Source organism: Temnothorax curvispinosus, unplaced genomic scaffold, assembly GCF_003070985.1.
Source record: "Temnothorax curvispinosus isolate PA1 unplaced genomic scaffold, ASM307098v1 QBEX01013138.1, whole genome shotgun sequence".
Lineage (NCBI taxonomy): Eukaryota > Metazoa > Arthropoda > Insecta > Hymenoptera > Formicidae > Temnothorax > Temnothorax curvispinosus.
This window is the reverse complement of record NW_020222918.1, coordinates 1444873-1466324: the sequence shown is the minus strand read 5'-3', so window position 1 is coordinate 1466324 and position 21452 is coordinate 1444873. Positions and strand designations below refer to the sequence as shown.

The following is a 21452-nucleotide window of genomic DNA, read 5'->3' as shown; positions in this document are numbered from 1 at the left end:
TGCGCAATTATTTTTCAGAAACCGACAGTGACATAATACGCAATGTACTGTAATTAAGATATATCTTTATTGTCTTCACATTTTAGACTAAGTTATAAAAATACAAAAGTTTTACTTTGATATATAAAGAATATATTATAATTATCAACGAATTGTTAATATATTATAATATTATGCCGCTATCGTATTAATATTAATTTACATAATATAATCATATAAGTACAGTTACGCTTCGTACTTATAGATAAAACTTAGCCTTATATATTTTTCGCGATTGTACTTTAAGAAAAAAATAAAGCTTAATGTTACGACCATTTGAATTTGAAATTCTAATACGAATAAAAACCGCGTATTATTTGATCTTTAACCCTCCGATTGTTTACAATGCATTGAATTTATTCAACATAAATTTTATTAATACACATCGACAATATTTAAGACATTCTGTTTGATATATCAAGTTACAAACGTCTTAAAAACGTTTATAAATAAATAAATCAATAAGTACATTTAATAATATCATGTAAACAAATTTATTTATGTATTAATAAATCAATAAATTAAATAAGAGCAAGATTGACCGCGTACAGAAGAAAAATTTAACGATCAGAGGGTTAGTAATATGGCAAGTATCTGAGATCTTCATTAAATAAATATATATAACATATATGTCCTTTATTTTAATGAAGCGTTTATGTTCTGTTAAAGAAGCACAATAACTAATTATAAATTAGATACTATTCCACTTTAAACTCGTTTGTTCTACAGACATAGTTTTTCTTCATAGTAATTGCTGCTTTATAAACGTACGCATACAACTTCTAAGCCAAGAGATAACTTCTAAGCCAAGAGACTTTGAGATTAAATCAAATGTTCATATACAAGATCTATTTTAATATTTGTGTACTCCAGCGAAGTGTACTTTTTTCCCTTGCCCGTCTAAAGCCTCCATTAAGCTTGACGTAAAACTAAATTCTGAGCTACTTTCGTCCTCTTGACCTCTGAAAAAATTAATATAGTTAGTAATTTGTTGTATTAGAATGTTTAGTTTATTTGTGCCAATAATTTTATCTTAAAAGAAAAGACATACAGTGTGTCGAGACTTGTCAAACTGCCGTTCAATGTTGGCATACCGACAAAACCATCTATCTTCAGTAATTCGAGGTAAGAATTAATAGTGGCCACATAAATTCCTTTTGAACAAGCTGTACCTAAATAACGTGGACTAGATAATTCGATTAAAGTACGTTCGAGACTCTTTTCCGAAGAACTGTACGCTTCCGCATCGAGTTTCACAATCTCGACAGACGAGAAATGAATAATGAATAAGTACGGTTTGCAGAATGCTAAAATGTGATAATAAATAATTTAATAGAGTATAATTTCTATGTATAATTAATGCGTCGCATTAATATGTATCTAAACTGATATCTACCAAAAGCGATTGGGAAATGATTCCACATTGGATCAACAGCACGAGTCCTTCTACCATTTTCATCCACAAATACACCAAATGTGTTGTAACACAATAAAAGCTCCACCGTGCCGTATGAATTGGATATATTCAGAACACAAACAGGAAATATGTTAAGTTTAGCTGCGCCCGATATTGCCGCTTTAACTGAACTATTGTCTTCCTCTGGGAATTCTGCGAATAATGCGTCAATCGTTTTATACGTTACTTTTTCTGATTTATATTTTTTATTTATATAAGAATAATTTTAGATAAAAATTATTATACGTTTACCACTGAAAAATTACGAGGTATAAGAATTGTGTAAAATATATAATTTTATTTGCGTATGTATTTGCTTACCGTTTACGACATAAGTTTGCAGATCGATCTGTAAAAACTTATGACAGCCTACAATAAGGAGATTTGGAGTAAATATAGCACAGCTACAAGGCTCCTGTGTATCGAGTTCACGAAGCCCGACAAATTCCCCGGAATCTTTTCTCCATTTCAATAATCTGCATCAATATGTATAAAATAATATCTAGAATTGTATTACAGAGCAATATGTATTAAAAATTACATACATCACATGAGATGTAGTTGCGGCGCATAGTGTATCGCCTTGTAATTGGTAAAGATGGCAATTATCAGAGTTAGATAATACGCTCTTTGTACTGATTGCCGGTCTAGAACAATCGGCGGCCACCGCGTTAATCTTTAGTACCCTTAAGTTACAGTGTACTAATTCCCTGTATTCACCAGCTATCATTAAAGCCAGATCTAGGTAAGAATGTAAAGAAAGTTGGTGTATCTGCTTGAGACCGCGTATCGTAGTGAGTGTCTGAGATTTGGAGGCGCAATATGAAAACAGGCCTTCTTTCGCACCCAGCAAAAGCACATTTTCCACGCCTAAATCCACAACACAGTTCAAATCCAACTAGAAACAAACGGAGTAACATTAAATTGAAAAACGTGAAACTTTCGAGGAATTTTATATAAAAAAGAAGATCTATATCAAAGAAGAAAGCGCAATTATAGTTGATATTGATTCTTATTTTGTTAGATAAACAAATCGAAGCTAGTCTCGCATTTTTCTGTGTTTGATTTCATAAAATAGATATAATGCACAAATTATCAGTTATCACTGCTTACCTGATGTTTTTCTAATCTGAGTACAGTTTGATACTTTTTACAGTTGGATATAGAATACGAGTTTTGATCAATAACGGTTTTTAAAGTTTTAAGCCAGTTTCTTTTATCGGCCTGGCTCCGTGCCATGACGTCCAATCTAAACGAAGGCCAGCAAGTCGTCGCAGAATTCGATTCTATTCTAAAGATATATGGGATGTCGGATTCTTTCGTTTTTAATACGGGCTGCTGTACCACCTCGGAAACATTAAATCCATTGTTTTCTGTTAAATTTAAACGATTAATCGGTGCCATTCCCGCACATGGCTGATGGTCGTAGACACACAGACACGATCCTTCCAACTTCAGATACTTCTTCTCCCAGTTAAATTTTGATCTATCGGGAACTTGTACCCATCCTTCCATAGAAACTTCTTTTTCTTTACAAGGAGCACTTTGTAAATCCTGCAAAAGATGCAAATGAATAAACGAATTACCACAAAAATAAGACCAGAAATAAACAAAATTCGATTTCTTACCGCATCTGGTTTGTCTGGCTGATCTATCGCCAAAGTCTGGACGCTATCTCCAATCGACGATAAACTCTCATCGCTATCCCTGCGACAGTATTTAGGGAAATCACTCGATAAACCACAATTGTCAGGTACAGATTCCTTGCATTCCAAGTGCGTCATGATTTGACACTCACTGCAGGTTAGCGCGGCACGTTTTCCGAACTGTATAGCCTCTGAACACGCTGTGCACTTTCCGGCGCGCATATCTATGCGATCTGTGCATCCGACATTATATCTATGCGGAATGTTGTGTCCTATCCTCTGCGGAGATAACTGCCTAAGTAACGAACTACTGGTCTGCGTAACACTCTTCACATTCTTGCAATCGCGTTCTGGCGTCGTCGGAGATGCAGGTGCAGATGCAGATCCGGAGGCTGTTCTAGCTTTCTGGATTAACAACTGATCCGTCAACGTCTTCACCTTCGCCCGTTCTTTGGCGAGTTGATTTTCCAATTCGCGATATCCCACAGGCATGCCCATACCCACAGGTGGCACATTCTCCTTTTGCTTCACACCGAGTATCTTGTCGCACATAGTTTTTTTCTTCTTACTGCATTCCTCCAATTTCAATTGCAAGTAATCAATCAGTTTAGTTTGTTGCTGCCGAGTACTTTCGGCCTTCACCTCTCTTTCCTGATAGTATTGTCTCATTTCTTCCACGACGTCGTTCAACTCTGCTATTCTTGATCTCAGTGCCTGACCTTGATCTATGCTGTTCTGTAGATCGGCCATAAGTCCAAAATTCGCCTCTTTCAATTCGTGCACTCTCGTCAAGTATTCGCTGCTTTCTTCTTTCACGACTCTCGATTCTCCTTTAGCGGCTTCTAGAGCACGACTCAGTTCCGAGAGATCACATTCCATTTCACCACACTTCGTAGTCAATTCTTCTACTTGAATAGTGAGCTCGCGAGCGAGTTTCTTATACTGGTCCCTTTGTACGATAAGACTATCTCTCTCGCTTTCTATGTCACTCGTCTCAGATTCCAATTGTTCGATGTTACGTTCGGCTACCATTCTTCGTGTTTTCTCCTCGTTCTGCGCAAGTTCCGCCTCACGCAATTTTGTCTCGGCGGCTTCCAAGTCTTTTTGTAGCTTCATTTTAACTTGAATCAGCATATTATTGCGCGTTTCATGATCACTTGTTAATCTTTCGTAATCCGTCAACTGTTCCTCTAGAACTGTACAAGTTTCCTTCAGTAGCTCAATATTTAATTCGTAGCCCTTGATATCCTGTTCTAATTTTGCGAGTTTAGATTCAAGTTCAGTTTTTTCTTCGTTATGCCTAGCGATTGTCTGTGTCAAACGTCTGTTTTCGGCATTCAGATTATCGACACGCTCCTGATTCGATCGCATTTGCTTACGAGCCGTATCCAATTCTCTACGTAACGACGCGCTAGAAGATTGCAATTCCTCGATCTGATGATTAGCTTGGGTCAAAGCCTGAAAAATATGAGAAATAAATTAAAAATAAATAACAAAAGCATGTTAGAAAAATGGATTTTTCTATAGGAATTTCTATTTATTTCAGCAAAAAATTAAGAAAATATTTAATAAATATACATAATATAAATATTTACCCTTTGTGCTGAATCAGCCTGCATTTTATTCCTCGATGCCTCTTTTGTAATATCATTCAATGATGTCTTCGCGATATTCAATTCTTTCAATAGTTTCTTAGAATTTTCCTCTTCCTCTCTTACCTTACCGCTTAATTTTTCCTGTAACTTTTGTTTATCTTCTTGTAGCATTTTTATTTTATCCTCGGCTCGCTTGGCTTCTCTCTCTGCTATACGTTTATATAAATTAGCATCTGATAATTCTTTTTCTTTTTTGTACAGAGCCAACTGAGCTTGTCTCGCCGTTTGCTTTTCATCTTTTAAGTCTTCTCTTAATGTTTGAAGCTGCTGTTTCAGTTTCTCTACTTCTTCTTGTCCATGAAATACCTTTGTATCAGCGGCTTCAATAATTGCTGCGCGACTTGCAGATGGTACTTCATCCAATTGTTTAAGAGTAGCATTCTCTGCTTCCAATTTCGTAACACTATGTTCCAAACGTTTCAGCAATTCCTCTAAATTGCAAACTTTGCGCAGTTGGTCCTCTGCAATTAAATAACAATTAAGTGACGGAATAATATGAAAGAGGAATGATTGATAATCTCGTTTCTATATAGTTTTGCTTACCTTCCTTTTGCAAAGAGTCCTGTAATCTCTTTTGCAATACGGCCTTATCCTGCGCCGCTTGCTCCAAATTTACAGCAAGCGCCTCACTTTGCTCCAAATTTATCATGGTTTCATTTAGATCCGACTTGGTGACCTGCGAAAAGTAATTTAAATTAATGATGCTTTATCGTATTAATCTTTTGTAAAATAGATACTTTTTATATACCTACTTGCAATTGTTGCTTTAATTGCTCATTTTCAAGATTCATTCTTTCCAATTGCTCTTGCATAGTTGTGAGCAATTGCTCCGACGTTTTCAAGTCGTCTATCTGTCTCGCTCTCTCTTGCAATTGTTTACGTAAAGTTTCAATCTCGGCGTCTCTGGCCGGTAACGTGGCTTGTATAGTACGCAATTGTTCCTGACAATCTCTTAATTCGTTTTGAGCAAGTTCTAGAGCAACATTTAGTCTTGATTCGCGACAGTGGTTTGAGTCCTGCTCGTTTCGTAATCTAGTCTCGAGATCTGTGTTCTTCGCCGCTTCAAAGTCCAATTTCGCTCGCAAATCAGCCAGTTGAGTGTGAGCGCGCGTGGCCATCTCTTCTAACTTAATTTCTACGCCTTGAACACTTTGTCTGTTTAACTCACGCGTCTTTGCCAAGGATTCCTTATATTGTGTCTATAAACATATATTAATAGAGAATTAGTATTATCGATGACCTCAATTTACATTTTACTTTCATTTATAATTTGTCATTGTAGAGTAGTGACACGTTACTTCATAAATAATTATATTACGTTACATTAATTGTTACATCATTATATTGTTACATATTATAATGTCACTTACTTGAAATATACGCAACTTATCCAATTCTGCATTTGCAGTTTGCAGTTCGCACTCTGTTCTCTGCAGACGCGAACTCATTTCATTGTTACTTGTGCATAGTTCTGTAATTTTTGTGGTTTGTGCTTCGATATGCTTATTTAATTGCGCAATTTTATCTTTCTCTGCATTCTCCCACTTGCGCTTAGCGTCTCTTATTAATCCAAGCGCTCGAGTTTCTAAATCTCTCCTCTCTTGCCGCTCAAGTTCTATCCCACAAACAACAGTTAAGTTTTTATCGAGCAATAAACGTGTCTTATATTAATTGAAACACAATCGTGGGCTACATAAACTTTTTTCCACGAATGTTTATATCAATTTGACAATATATAAGCTTTGTTGCTAAAATTGTTACTAAATTTATATACCTAATGTCCTTTTAACGCCTGCCAATTCTGATCTTGTAGCTATCAATTCTTTCTCCAGTATGTCTCTCTCCTTGTTGGAAGTTTCCAATCTCCGTGTTTTCTGCTCTACCTGAGATTCCATCTGAGAGAACTCCCTGACCTTGTCCTGCAGTTCAAGTATTCTTTTTTGCTTCTCTTGAGCCTCTTTCCTTTTCTCATCCAACTTTGCCTCCAACTCCATCTTCTCCTTGGAGAACTTGTCTGACTGCAGATGATGCTTGGGAAACTTATATTCAAAGTATGGAGATCCTCCTGATCCCGTTTGAGTTTCAGATTCCGCAGCTTCTGCAATGAAAATCGCACAATATTAAAAAAGGAACATAAAAAGAAATAAAAATATATTTAAAATCTATAATAGATCTTTTTATCAATTAAATTAATTAGATACGAACCCAAGCTTCTCCTGAGCTTGGAGATGCCAGCTAAATCTGACCTGACAGCCACCAATTCCTGCGCCAACTTGTCCCTCTGTTTGATGCTTGCATCCAGCTTCTGCATCCTCTCGTCCGGATCGCAGAAATATTTAGATTTGCCGTGGGGGTTTTCGCGGACCTCCAGTGCCTTCTTGCACCGCTCGTGCCGTGATCTCTCATTGCTACCCAACTCCATGATCTTCCTCGTTTATACACAAGACACTTTAATGATGTGTTGACATTTAGATCTCGAGTAAGATCTCAGAAAGAGTTTCTGAGATTAATGTCTCACGACATGCTCCTTCGTTCGCGACAGACAGATCGAGTCAGATGCGGAAGGGACAGGGACGTAACCCCATCCGGATACAGGAAAGAACACGTTCAACGGTCGGAACCCTCGAAAGAGACTGCCCCACGCACTTTCACGGAATATACGGAATCTGCACCTTCGTAACTGCCAAGGAATGTGAACGAACGCTACCTTGGTCCCTCGAGTCCCTCCTTGCTTCACTGTTACTTCCGAATCGCATCAATCGCATGCTCACGCTCGCCCGCATTAAATCGTGACGGTGACCAGACACCAAAGTTTACAATAGTTTACATTTCTTCACCGTTCGCGTCGCTGAACTTGTAACGGTTACGAGTAACTTCGTGCGTACAATTTAAATTTAATACGTCGCTTGCGACGTCAGAGGGCGCAATTGCAGCGATCGCGGTGGCCTCTGACGATCGTTCGGCGAGAAAAATCAATAAAGTAGACAGTATCGACTGTCGATAGATATCGATACATAATTTGAAACAATACATAAATTTACAATTGCAAAAACTTTAATATACACGTGTTATTGTACTTGAACGGATGGACGGATGGTGTAAGCAAATTTTGCATTTTTCTTTGCAATCGGTTAAGGTTAAATCATTTTCGAAAATACGATCTATCGCCAACGTTCAAATCACGTTGTCGTGTACCAGTTCTCGTCCGATCACTGAAGTCAAGCAACGTTGAGCGCGGTTAGTACTTGGATGGGTGACCGCTTGGGAACACCGTGTGATGTTGGCGTCAATTTTTTTTTTTTTTTGCATTTTTATTATAGCGGAAAAAAGAGGATATTGAATAACTTTTTGACCCTACAAATTAATCAGTTAACGATTTTTATATTTTTGTTGCTAAATTGCTATATTCCTGACTAATCCTCCTTGTTAAAACCGGACAAAATTATTTTTGAATGCATGTAATCAGTCACCACGTCCATATCACGTTGAAAATACTAGTTTCATCTCCATGATATGATAGCGTCATAATGCAAAAAAAATTAATATATGAAGATCTCGCGTAAAAAAAAAACATGCTTAAGACAATTTAAGAACAAAGATAAAAATAGAGTTCACAAAATCAATTGACTGCTAGAAAAAGAAAATGAAACTCCTCATTGAAAAATGATCGCAAGTGCAGAGACCATTCCCAATTTTTTTGATCCATTTAGCATCGGAGAGTAAGACTTGTCATAATTAAAATTAATCAAGATTGTAGCGCATTAAATGGTTACTTGGAATCAATTAAAAAAAAAATCAATCCTAATTGCAATTTAAATGTCACACATAGATCCTATATGGATAAAATGTAAAAATATAGACATTTGCCAGGCGAATGAGGTAAACGCAGAAACTAATAAAGATATATATTTCGCATTAACTTAACTGCAATGAATACGGTTATCCAGTTTCATATATAGAGACTGTCCTAGATTAATTGATACTATAAGAAAAAAATAATTGAGAAACACAGAAATTTTCTATAAACAAAATATACAACCGATCTATCAAGGATCATCAGTGTTCACTGTCAATTATCATCGTACAACTCTTACATGACAACAAAATACATAAAATTACTGAACCAAATTAAATACATAGATTGAAAGAATTCATTCTTGAAATAATTTTTTCATACGTTATATCCAACATGTTGAAAACTCTTCTAAGTACTTAACAAAATGTCTATAATTATCTGAACATGTTTAGGATATAGCAAGGAAAGGTTGCGGAAAATATAGAAAGGTATTCAACACAAACGAACGTGGCAAGAGTATACTGTATTTTGTCCTTTTAATCATTACCATACGAACCGTTGCTTACAAATCAAACTGTGATTGTGGTTCTTCCTGCGAGTCTGTAAGTATGTGTCTCATGTAATGTTGTGTGTACGTGTGTAAACCGCGTGTGTATGTTCTCTTTTATGAAATTACATTTATCGCCTATTTAGCATTCCTTAGCGATACCATTAATAACGTCATCATTATTGATATTATCATTATAATTACTTTGATACAGTAAGGCGCTATGCGGTAGTAAATAATATATATATATATATATAATAATGTATAACTTTTTAATTTTAAATACATGAGCGGAATAAGTTCAGCATTTTGAGTGTGAGGCAATTATATACTTCGTTGTTTAATTTCGTAATTGCTCTATGATTTTGTAGGTTTACGAGACGCTCTATAAAATCGAACGTACGTTCCATCGATAAAAATACATTTTTAAATAATGCAAAAAGTGAGTTTGTAATATATATATATTTATGTATATATATATATATATAGATTTATAGATTTATATATATATATTTATGTTTATAGACGCATAGATATAATCGTTACGATGCGATATATACAAAAATATGTACAAATATTTTCTCTCGGTTTTTTCTTTCGTTATCACCCTCCTTTTCTTTAACTGCCAACATTTACATCTTGGGCTCCTTGATTTACACGTAATATGGCATCCGTTACCTTGGAGATATCTCTTGTCAAGCTATCAACGATCTGTATTAAGAATCAGGATTTTTTATTTCCTATATTAACGCTAGAACGGTCGAGTTTTGGATGCAAACAAGAAAAGAATTTAAAAAAATTTTTTAATTAGAAATTTAAGTTATTTAAAAAGAAATTCGTGTGTCGAATGACAATAAAAAGTTTTTCTTTATCTTTATCACGCATTAAAGATTCGCCGAAGTCCAATTATAAAAGTTTTTACCGTTTAAAAAAACGATCGTTTCTATTAAAAGCGACATCCAGAAATTCCTCTTTTCCGCGATATCTTTATCATAATACCGCAATCGACGAACGTTTTGTTTCAAGTAACGCAATTTGCATATTTTGAAACACTTTTCAGAATTGTTTGCATTCTACCATTTATCAATAATCACGATAAACTTAAGTTTTTTTTCGAATTTAAATTATAGCATGAAAAATCGACGTAATAAATTCAGCTAGACCAAGGCAAATGCAACATAAAACTGTCTATGTAATTAATTCTCAAAAAAATTATTTCCTATATACCTTGTTAGCATTGAATATATAGGTACTTATCTCGAATAAGATACGTAGATACTTATCTTGAGTCAAAGCAGTTGTGATTAATTCGAATCGTCACAACATTGTCGCTTATTTGCGGAAATGAGTATTTTCGGTTGTCGCGCTTCTGTCTGAATCCTCACATGTATCCCCGGTATTACATGAGCAATGTAATGATTAGATAATGCAGGCTATCCGGCAAATCGTGATACAACTATCGAGGTTCATTACAGACAACTGTAATTTAATCATTACCCCAATATCAATATAGGCAGACATATTACAGTAAAGAACTATATAATCTAAGAGAAAGTTATTTTTCACTCATTTATTGTGTGCAAAAGAGAGAAGAAGAATCATCTCCTCGTCAATTGTATCACGATATCTTGTATCGGATATCCTGTATATACTTGCGGCGCTTTTCTGGCGCGACTAATTCAACAATAAGGCACATTGTTGTATCTGCTGGTGGAGGAGTGTTTCGAGACAATTCGAGACAGACAGAGATTATGATGTCGTTCTACATCTAGATCGCCGAAAATGACACCACGACCTCCTGCTGATCACTCCGTCCTCCTAATTCCCTGGCACCTACGACCTCAAGTACTACCCGGAGCTTCGGAAAAACGCCTACGTTTTTTTTTTAAGTATTTGAGATAAGACTAATCTTATCACCATGTCTCCAACTGATTACTCCAGTTTTTGACACAAATCTTTTAAGCGCCTTTTCCTTATAATTTCTCTTCAGATCACCTTTTTGGTCATCTTTTTAATAAATTTAAATACTATTAATGCTTCTACATTGATCACTTCCATATGATGATCTCTCTTTCCATACGATGGTTGGAAAGGCAATCTGTTTCTATAACTTTCCCAAAAAGAACAATCCGAAGACAATTTGGAAAATTCCATAGCTCAGACTAAAGAGAAATAAAGTAGCTGTTTGCAGCTGATTCTATTTGCCATGGAAAATTAGCGAGCAGAAGTATTTTATTTGATAAAATTTTAATCAGATAAAAAAAGGTGTAAAATCCGCTTTAAAGGTTTTATTAAATTTGGGAGTTATAAATTGCGTCGTCAGAATCGATACGCGTGAAGGACACTTAGATATTTTCGCTGGTTTCATTCGCGACCTGGGAACTCAACATTAGAAAACCGAACGCGTTGTAAAACGGCGACACCGAGGTCGAAGCAAAATTCGCTAGTCAACCTGGGCGCCGCCTTTTCTCGTTAGATTTTCGAGTCGCAGACCAGCTGCTCGGTGGGTCATGTGCTCCGACGCACAGAGGGGAACGAACGACGCGACATGCGAGGGTGTCGCGGTCGCGATTTCGCGACGTGGACTCGGACGAGTCGGATTAAACATTTAAATAGCCTATCGTAGAGAGTATCGTTTAAATAATTTACGTTTCTGTATGTACATAATCGCGCTAGCGTTCGCGTGTAATTCTCGCTGCTGCGTCCGTCGTAGGGGTTGTTACTTTTGACACCCAGCATTGGCACATGCACCGCGATCACTGGTCACATCGGCTACAGCAGCTTTGCAGCACGCAATTTGTCGACGACAATCCGTCCTTGACGCATCTTATCCTTTCGAGCTCTTTGATGCGCGCGTCCTACAATTTGCGCATGGCACCTGGGATTCAGAGTTAAGAGGCAGCGGCTTCGCGATTCCTGTTCGCGATCTCTCTTTCTCTCCCGTCTTTCCCCGTCTTGCTGCTACTTCAAACTCGAAGGGGAACAGATCTATGAACTGGCGGAACTGCAGCTCCGTCGCGCGACAGCTTGGAACGCGCGCGATTTTCCGACCTTCACACTTCGACACCGAGGACCCGGTCAACGACATATTCGTACCTCTTCGGCTCCCCGTTGCCATTCTTCTCGGCAGATTTCGGTAAATCCTCTCTCTCGCCGTTCTCTGAACTTCGCGCGCCCGTCTCTGTTGCCGGTCGACCTTTAGCGTTCACGTCGGCGTTGGACAGTGCGACCTCCTCCTCATTGGGGACGACATTCGCGGCATTTCGATCCGCGACACCGCCGCTCTTCGTGGCGGGCAATGCACTTCCGCCGGGAACGTTGTTCGGCCGCGTTGTCGACGAATTCACGAGACCGTGAGTGCTGGTGACAACTGGCTCCGACGCGTACTTTCTGTGGGTGTGCGATGACGCGGGACACGTGCCTTCGGTCACGAGCTCCTCAGGTGGCAGAACAGGAACGTTCAGATTTATCCGCGTAAAGAAGGCCATCTTCTCTCTGGAAAAAGATAACGTTGCTGGTTTATTAAATGATCTTTATGAAAGATAATATATTTTTCCTGTTAATCCTTATATAATCTTCAAAATTGTTGGAAAATTACAAATTCTTATCGCGGTCCAATTCCACTTGAAGATGTGATTTTTGATTAACACTGTTAATATCTGAGTTATTTTGGATATCACTCGGTTACTTCAGTATCTTGAAAATTATTATCAGATGTTATCGTGTTATAGATACTCGAATATTATATCCAGGTAATAAATAAACTGAAAAAAATGTCAAGTAATATCCGGAAAAAACAAGAAATTGAATATTAAGACTAGCATTATCTTATCCATAATACATAATCTTATAATACATAAAAAGTTTCAATGTTTTCGCCAACAGAGAATAAAGTATAAATTCTAAACATTCGTTAGATCTTCTATTAGAATACGCCACTGACTAAAGATAGCAATAGAAAATAATTTTACAGCGAAGTGATACTTACTTGAAAGAAATTATGTCGGGCTTTCCCTTCCCAGCCTTCGTTTTCCTCAACTTGTAGATCTCTTTTGAAGTTTTCTTCAGCATCTTTTCCACTTTCTTATCCTCGAGGCTCTTGCCGTTCCTGCCACTTTCGGCTTGCGCTATGAGATTTTGAAATTTCTGGTCTTCCAGCAGCCACGTCGCCAGGTCGGTGTCACCTTTCTCACGTGCTTGTTCCAGCCGTTGCTTCAATTCCCGTAGCCTACTAAGCTCATCTTGGAGATTGTTCAGTCTAGCATGCTGCGCCTGGAGATCTAATTCGAGATCCAACGACGTCCTCGCTGTCGGTGGCAAATGGGACGACTTCTTCGTGGTTTTGTAACTGAGAGCGGAGGACGGTCGACGCCATCGCAGAGAACGTCTCTCCACCGAGTTCCGTTGAAAAGGTCCACCTCTGCGATAAAGCGGCATACTGCTGTCGCTGTCGCTGCGATTGAGCTGTACAAAATAAAACGCAAAAAATACATAAATAAACAATAGTAAAGAAATTTTTCAAAATGCTGAAATTTGCATCTAAAAGTATTATAATGGACAAATTCACGAAAAACAAGTAACAAAAAATCTGCGACCTTTAAGCTGATGATTAGACATACATTCTTGTATCTAAAAAGCTCCAGAGTTAAAAGATTTGTATTTTGTAAACTTTCTTATTCTGTACGGAATTCTATACGGAAAAAACAAAGATACAAGTAATTGTGAAGAAGGTTGAAACTTACCCGACAGATGTAATGATTTCTGCTGACGGCCGCACTCGGCGAGAACGTTTGACTCCTCTTGATTACAATAGAGTTCTTGTCGTCGTGAATAGCGCCGGGTGCGACACCAGCTGCGGAGAGTTTCCTTTGCTTGCCCTGTTCCGGAATAAACACGCATTCAGTGTTTGTTTCCTTGTCCTGCGTTTGCCTCGTTTCTTCCTCGTTCAATTCTTCATCTTCCTGTTACGTTACAAATGCAGAATCGTTAATAAATTTGAAGTGGATTTTTTTCTTAATAAAATGCCTATAGTCTTGACAGTAAACAATTTAAAATTCAGCGCAAGTTCAATTTTCGACAGAAAGTTGTCGATCATGGTGATAAAAAAAATGCTAAGTCCTATTAAATCATTGATTATACTTTTAATCAGTGTTCACGGTAATACGCCTCCTAACCAATTCAAATAAATGCTTACTTCGTGCTCCAAAACATCCTCGAGAACCTCCCTATCTTCCATCGTAAACTCCACGATGATACCTTCCTCGTCGCTGTCCTCGCTTCCGCTTTCACTACCATCGTCCTCATCCTCCTCTTCCGGACTATGTAGACAATTCAGTTCTTCCAGCCTCAACGTTACGGCTGTCTGCAGCTCGTCACAGCCTTGATTCCTCGTCAAGGTGGACGTTTGGGAACTGATTATCGTACTTTCGTCGCTACTCTCTTCTTTCGTATTCTGCACGCTCCTATACACCGAAATATCTGACTCCTGCTTGTCGTGCTTCGCCAGTCTGACGCTTGTTGAGACGCCGGTGGTACTGGTACCGGGATTGTCGGACGGTTGCATGAAGCGGAAGGAGAGTATATTGTACCATTTCACACTAGGAGATTCTGGACTGAAGTCTGCCAGCGAGACTTGCGCAGAACCCTGTAATCAAATCAGTAGGGACCATTTAGGATAATACTTTGTTTCTCAGTTTTATATACAACCACTTGTCGTTGTTCGGGAGAATATGAAATTTTGATCATTTTCGTCAATAAAGTATTAAGCATCAATTTTTCAAGGGTGTCTCGAATTTTTTATTGTAATACACTATTGATTGAAATAATCACGGAGTAAAGTGAGAATAGACTTGATAAAATAAGTTTGAGAAAAGTATACGTACCAAACATTTCTCGGCCTCGGTGCACCAAAGTGTCACTTGCAGCGTTTTCGTGTACAATTTGTTGAGCGGGACGGCGATCGGGAAAGTTTCGCCGAAAGTCGGCTTTCGCAGGTCCACGACGGATTTCGTGCAACACGTGTGGTTGACGGGCGGTTGCATGGGCAGCAGGGCGGCTTTGATGTACCTGAAACACGAGGCGAGAGAAAAACGTTAGGTTTCGCGGGTTAAAAGGGCGTTTCAATGCGTAGTTGCAGTTTCAGGTCGCGGATTCGCTCGGAGGCTATCAATTATTCTTTAAAAGGATATTCAGACGAAAGCAAATAGAATTCAAGAGAAGGCTCTCTCTATCTCTATCTTCATCCCTCTTCTTCCATTCATCGGCGGGATTGGAAAACGTGAGTTCACCGCTACGAAAGATGGATCATTAATCAAACGCTCCCGCCTAACTATATACATTAATCTGTCTCCCTTCCTCGACCGTCGATGCGTCGTGCCGTTTCGCGAATTTATGGCCGGTGGCCGGGGCACAATGGCCGCGGGAATAAATTCCTGAGTGGCTGTAAAGCTAATTGCGAGACGCGGTATCGCTGATAATAGCCGGCTCTTACGTAACGAAGGTGAGCGCGACGCGCGGCGCGCGGCTGGTCAATGATCCAGACACACAAGTGCGCGACAAGGATTTCATAATTACATTCCAATTTCTGATACGTCGGTGGGTGAGGGGGAAGCGAGTGATCGATCGGCCGGCCAACTTGGGTCATTAAGATCGTGCCGATTGCGCACGAATAGACAAAAGTCGAGTGCATTTGCGTAACTCGCCGGCAGGTTGATCTAACATTGCGCAACGAAATTATTTAATCGGTGATGTTATTTTTAAAAATAAGATACCGTTCGCGCGGATAGTTCGAGCTATCAGCGGCGTCTATGCGCGTTGAACCTCGAGATGTTAACTAATCGCAGATATAAATATTTGTCTTCCGAAGAATGAGAGTTGAGGGTAAACGGTGCAACGGTCGGAATACCGAGACGATTGATAAAATATTGCTTAGAACATATTGTTTGAAAGTAATTAGAACAAAAGTTATGTAGGTACTCACACTTGTGCGTTTTCGGGTATGAAAAGCGCGGCCAGATTTCTCGCGCGTTCGATCCCAACATGAAGTAGTCCGTCGCTCACCGAATACCTGTTAATTGTAAAATTAGAGATTTCAGTTCTGTTGTTTCAAAATACGAATCATCAGAAGAACGCAAGTAAAACTAATGTAGGTATATAATAATTTATCATAATTAAATACATAAATAAAAATAATGTTTAAATGTTATTTAAAAAATTATGTTACATAAAAAATTAAAAAATATTTTCAAAATAATTTCTGTATGGTTTGTTATAATAATCTTTCTGAAAAATATTTTTATTTATTATTTTTTGTATTGATAAAATTATTTTGCAATTTAATAATGTAATAAATTTTTAATCATTATATAGCAATATTATTTTCTGCGAAACGAATATATCTCTACAATATTTTAATATTTCTATGCAAATTTTTATTTATTCTATAGTATAGATAAAATAAACGAAACGTACCTCAGTTTAATCTGCACCTGCGCCGTTTCTAGGCTCATTTCGCCGGAAGCTAATGGGTCCACATCGGAGATAGGCCCGGACAATCTTTTCCGATTGCACGCCTCGAAGACACCTGAATCACCTGCGACGCTCTCGTCAGAGACCGCGGCAGAGACGGATCTAGTGTTGGTGCCGGAACTGCTGGCCCTCGACCTGATCCCAGTAGGCGGTGGCGTCTCGCTGATCGGCGACAAGGGAGGTGGCTCCTGCGGCAAGGACGGTGGCTGCTGCAATTGCAGTTGCGCGCCACTCGCGCCAGGCCTGCCCAGGCCGCTACCCTGGGACATGTTACTCGATTGCAGTTCGACGGGTGGATGGGGACCGACCACGAGTTTCAGACGATCCTGCGAATTGACAGAGCACGACTGTTCTTGCTGCGACGCTACTCCTTGCTGCTGACTCAGCCTGAATTCCGACAAACGGTCTTCCAGGTGATTCCCGTCCAAGTGCGACGCGACAGCACCACTAATCCCTGTCGCCATCGCCGTTGTCGTTACCATCGCTGCAGGTGTTGCTCTCTGATATTGCCTTCTCTGTTGCTCCACCTGATCGTAAGCGGGCGGCGGACCCATCGGCGCGTTTTCGTACAACGGCGACACGGGCGGGCTTACACTGGACAGACTCGATCTTGGGGAGAGACTGGGCTGTGATCTGCCGGGTGAGGGTGTGCCGACGAGATTGCTTTGTTCGGAACCACGCAACAGTCTCTCGACGCGTCTGTGAAGGTCAACCATATCAACTGGTCGTTCCTGTTGCGAACTAACCGATCCCAAACACTGCGGACCACCGTAAATGTCCGTGAAACTGAGCCCGGAACTGAGGGAACCCTTGCTGCTCGTCGTACTGAGGCTTCCGAGACTGGAACTGCTGCTCACTGACAATGTGCTAGCGCTCAAAGTTTTCAACTGGCCCTCCAACATCGCCATCGAGCGCAGCGCATTCCTGAGTTGCTGCAGTAACAGTTGCTTCTCTTCGTGGAGTCGTACGCGATCGGTAATGGTTTTGTTCGAAAGCTCGAAGGCGGTATTAAGGTCCTGTTCAAGCCTGCGAATCTCCAACTGGATCTTCTTCATGTCCTGTTGCGTCCTCGTGCGCGGCGTGATGCTACGTAATTCCCTCAGCAATTGTTCCTTCTCCTGGAATAGTAGCAGCTTGTCCTTATCACTCTCGGTTTGACCCGGCGTCACCTTTTCCTCGAGATCAGCCAACTGCTGTTGTATATGCTGGATCTGTTTTCTCGCCTCATCGTATTGCAGCCTCATACGCGCCATCTCGGCCAGCCGGGTGCCAATCGGTACCAGCTCACCCGAGAGATCGGTCTGGGAGGCTGTGCTGAGCTTCTCCTGCGGCAAGCTGAGCGTGCTAGCTTCCGGACTGCCCTCGCATAGTTGCAACCTTGTTAGTTCGTCCTTTAATTGCGCGAGCGATTGCATCAACTCAGCCTTCTCTTTCTCGCCCGAACTCAAGGACTTCTGGATGTTGCGGAGCTCCGTCATGATCGCCTGCGCCTCCATGATGTTGTAGCATCCACCATGATGGTTGCTCAATTTTTGTTCCACACTGTGGAAAAAAATAAATCGCAGAAATTAGAATTACTCTCAAGTATTGTAATTACTATACAAATAACTGTTGATGTAGTTGAAAAAAAAGACTGGTTCATAATTCTACGATATATAATGATAAAATTTCGATTTCACGAATCAAAATTATTATTGACGTAAGTTACTGAAATAATCGTAAGTCAAAACTTTGCATACAAATGTTTTTCATGCGTTTGTAATTCTTAAATTAAATCTTAAATCCGGAGGGAGAAAAATTGAGATTAAATTACTTAAAATGTTTAGTACAAAAATTGGCCGTCGCCGATTAATGTTCGTGTGCGTAATACCTGGCGAGAGTATCCACTCCTCGTTGCGTGCAATTCATCTCCGCTCGAATCTGCTCGAGTTCTCGTTTTAGTCGAGAAACTCGGCTCCTCGCGAGTGCCACGTCCGATTTAAGCAGGTCAGGGTCGTATTTGGTGCTCAAGGAACTCGAGCTGGAACACACTGCGAACCACAAATGGCCGTTCAAACACTTTCCGATGATGAAAACGCTTTTCTGCCTACTCGCGTTACAATTTACTTCAAATCGGATATTTGACCGCGTAAAATCTCAAAAAATTCGAAAACTGCTTATCAAAACAAATTCCTTAATTCATAGCAAATTCCTTAATTTCTGCAATCTTGTTTTATCAATGGAACAATTTTTTAGTCATAATTAATTGACGAAGCATTCGTAAATATAAACCGCGTATATAGCGCGCATAATTTATCCAAATTACTAATTAATTAAAAAAAAAACGATTAAAATCCACTTTCTGTTAAATCACACTCACAACTTGTACGCGATGCGCCAAGGGTGGTTAAGGCATTATTGAGGTGATTGTACTCATCCTGCGCCAGGCAAAGCCTCTGATGTTTTATGTCATAGATCTCCTTCTTTGCCTATAACACAAGAATTTGAACCTTTTTAGAACAACTATCACCAAATAATTTTCATATTTATATCAATATATAACTTAATGTAACACTCGTTTTGGTATCAATCACTGTAATCGGCAAAAATATCTTTACTCGTAACATGTGAGACAAACTAATTAGATGTGTTAAGAAAATGATAAACGCTAAAAAGATTTTTCGTAGTTATGTAACTTTTAAACGGCAGTCATTTAAATTCTAAGCATTTAGGCAAATCCACTTCCATAAATAGCAGCGTTGCCGAGCTGTCCGGTTTCCAATTATTTGTTTAGCGATCACGTGCAAATTGCACGCGCTAGAATGTCAGATAGTAACTTGTATACATAAAAAAAGATTATACGTGAAGAAATATAAGTGAAGAAGATTAAACGAAATATCCTCCAAGAAAATAAATCCAAGGAGACAACTCCCTATCTTTCTTTAATATAAAAGGAACCTTTTCTGGATAAATAATAATTGAAGAAAGGGATCTGGATTTTGTATAATATTTTCAGAAATAATTAAAATAAAAAAGATTGATCTTAATCGTATAAGTATAATCTCCGATATATGCTGTGTTTAATAAAATATATTTCACGTGGAAAATATAATTAAATTCTTATTATATGCAGTTTTACGATCCCAGATGCGACATCACTGTATTCCCAATATTCGAAAAAACCACACGGTTTTTTATGCAAAGAATGCATCACGATACATTGATCTCACTAAAAAATATTTCGACGGCTCACATTTGCTGGCACATAATCACGTTTTGTCGTAAAAGAATATTTAATATTATATTATATGATGTTATATTATATTATTTATTTTATATTATTTAATATTTAATATTTGCGAAGCACCTCCTGAAAGATAAGAACGTGATTTTACGTTGCGAAGAGAGGCACTAAAATACACTCAATTTCCGTCCTCGGAAAGAGGAAACGACGCTCGATATTAACTGGCGATTTCCAACAAGTACTTGGAAATATTTCTTATCGAGTAATCCCAAGTGGAGCCCTTACATATTCGCAGTAGTAATATGCTGTAGTGTCGGTATCGTCGCGCTGGTAACACTGCTCCCAGTAGAATCTCTGTATCTGCTCGTCGTTCTCGTAATCATTATGATAGCACATCCTCATGCGGTATTGCGATACGACGTTTTCGTAGATCTGCTCTTGCTGCTGCTGTTGCTGCCGCTGCTGAATCAAGCGTTGCTGTTGATACTGAAGATATGTTGGAGGTTGCAAACTTCTGTGTTGCTGCTTTTGCGCCTGCTGTTGCTGATGATGATGGTAATTGTCCACGTAGTTACGGTACTGATGTGCCGGTAGTATGCAGAGAGTGTACTGACGGTCCATGCCGAGTACACGGTGGACTGCGCGCACTCTCTGTGGCTACGCGATGCCTTTCTTCCTCCTGTTCCTCCTGCTCCACCTCCGCTTTTTCCTCTTCTTCCTCTCTTCTTTATATTTCTCTTCCACCCTCTCTCTCTCTCTCTCTCTTTCTCTCTTCGTCTCCTTTCGTTTCTCCACTTCTTCACTTCCTCCTCTCAATCCCGTCTCGTGCCCTCCTGCGCTTTCGTGTACTCTTCTATCTCCTCTTTTCTCCTCGCCTCATCTTCGCGAAGGCCTCCTCGAGACTGGCCGGTGTACGGGGCCCGAAATTCCGATCCCCACCTCCGTGGGTCTCAATTTTTAAGGGATCCCACCTTTTTTCCTCTTTTTGCCTTCTCTTCCTTCGCTTCTTGCATCGTCCGGCCAGTCCTGCCTATCCCCTCTCTACGGTATCCGTTCTATCCCTCCCCCAATACCCCTTTTGCCCCTACTACCGCAAACTCACGCACACAGATTCTTTCCTCTCCTCAACGGGATGGAGCATAAACTGGCTCCACGTACTCCCTCTTCATCCTTTTCCTCCTTCTCTTCTTCTTCTACTTCTTCTTCTTCTTCTTCATCTTTTCCTCTCTCATTCCAGGTGCTTCCTCCATCGTATATTTTTCATGCTATCTCTCTCACTTCTCGGCGGCCTCAAGCGCCTCTTTCTTACCCGACGTAAAAAGGCGGGCCTCCACAGCCCCGACAGGATTGTCGCAACCAGGACCTCGGTGCGAATTCTAAGTTCTGGTTTATAAAGGACTAGTTTAAAATTTAAATAGCACAATATAATGCTTTACTCTAGCATTAAAAGCAAATCAATTAATATGCTCTATAAATGGATCCTGGAACTGAGACTTGTTAAATATTCCTTAATCATCAAATATTTAAATGTGAGAAGTGCTTATCCTTCAAAGAAAAATAATT

The 21452-nt window shown here is 39.3% G+C and overlaps 1 protein-coding gene and 1 pseudogene across 1 annotated transcript; one reads left to right on the top strand and one right to left on the bottom strand.

Annotated features, from left to right (window-relative positions):
- Window positions 1–182: 182 nt before the first annotated feature.
- LOC112463378 lies at window positions 183–20515 on the bottom strand. Its single transcript, XM_025029787.1, has 23 exons — window positions 20175–20515; window positions 19026–19134; window positions 18537–18696; window positions 16610–18208; window positions 16119–16205; window positions 15022–15205; window positions 14334–14783; window positions 13882–14100; window positions 13128–13603; window positions 12197–12634; window positions 7002–7225; window positions 6571–6894; window positions 6167–6411; window positions 5549–5995; window positions 5340–5472; window positions 4737–5257; window positions 3124–4599; window positions 2609–3049; window positions 2041–2393; window positions 1817–1971; window positions 1436–1648; window positions 1091–1346; window positions 183–1001 (listed from the first exon to the last, which is right to left on the bottom strand). The coding sequence occupies exons 1-23, from the start codon at window positions 20508–20510 to the stop codon at window positions 893–895; spliced, it is 8955 nt and encodes a 2984-aa protein (XP_024885555.1). The 5' UTR covers window positions 20511–20515; the 3' UTR covers window positions 183–892.
- On the top strand, window positions 7963–8082 carry LOC112463389 (annotated as a pseudogene).
- Window positions 20516–21452: the final 937 nt, after the last annotated feature.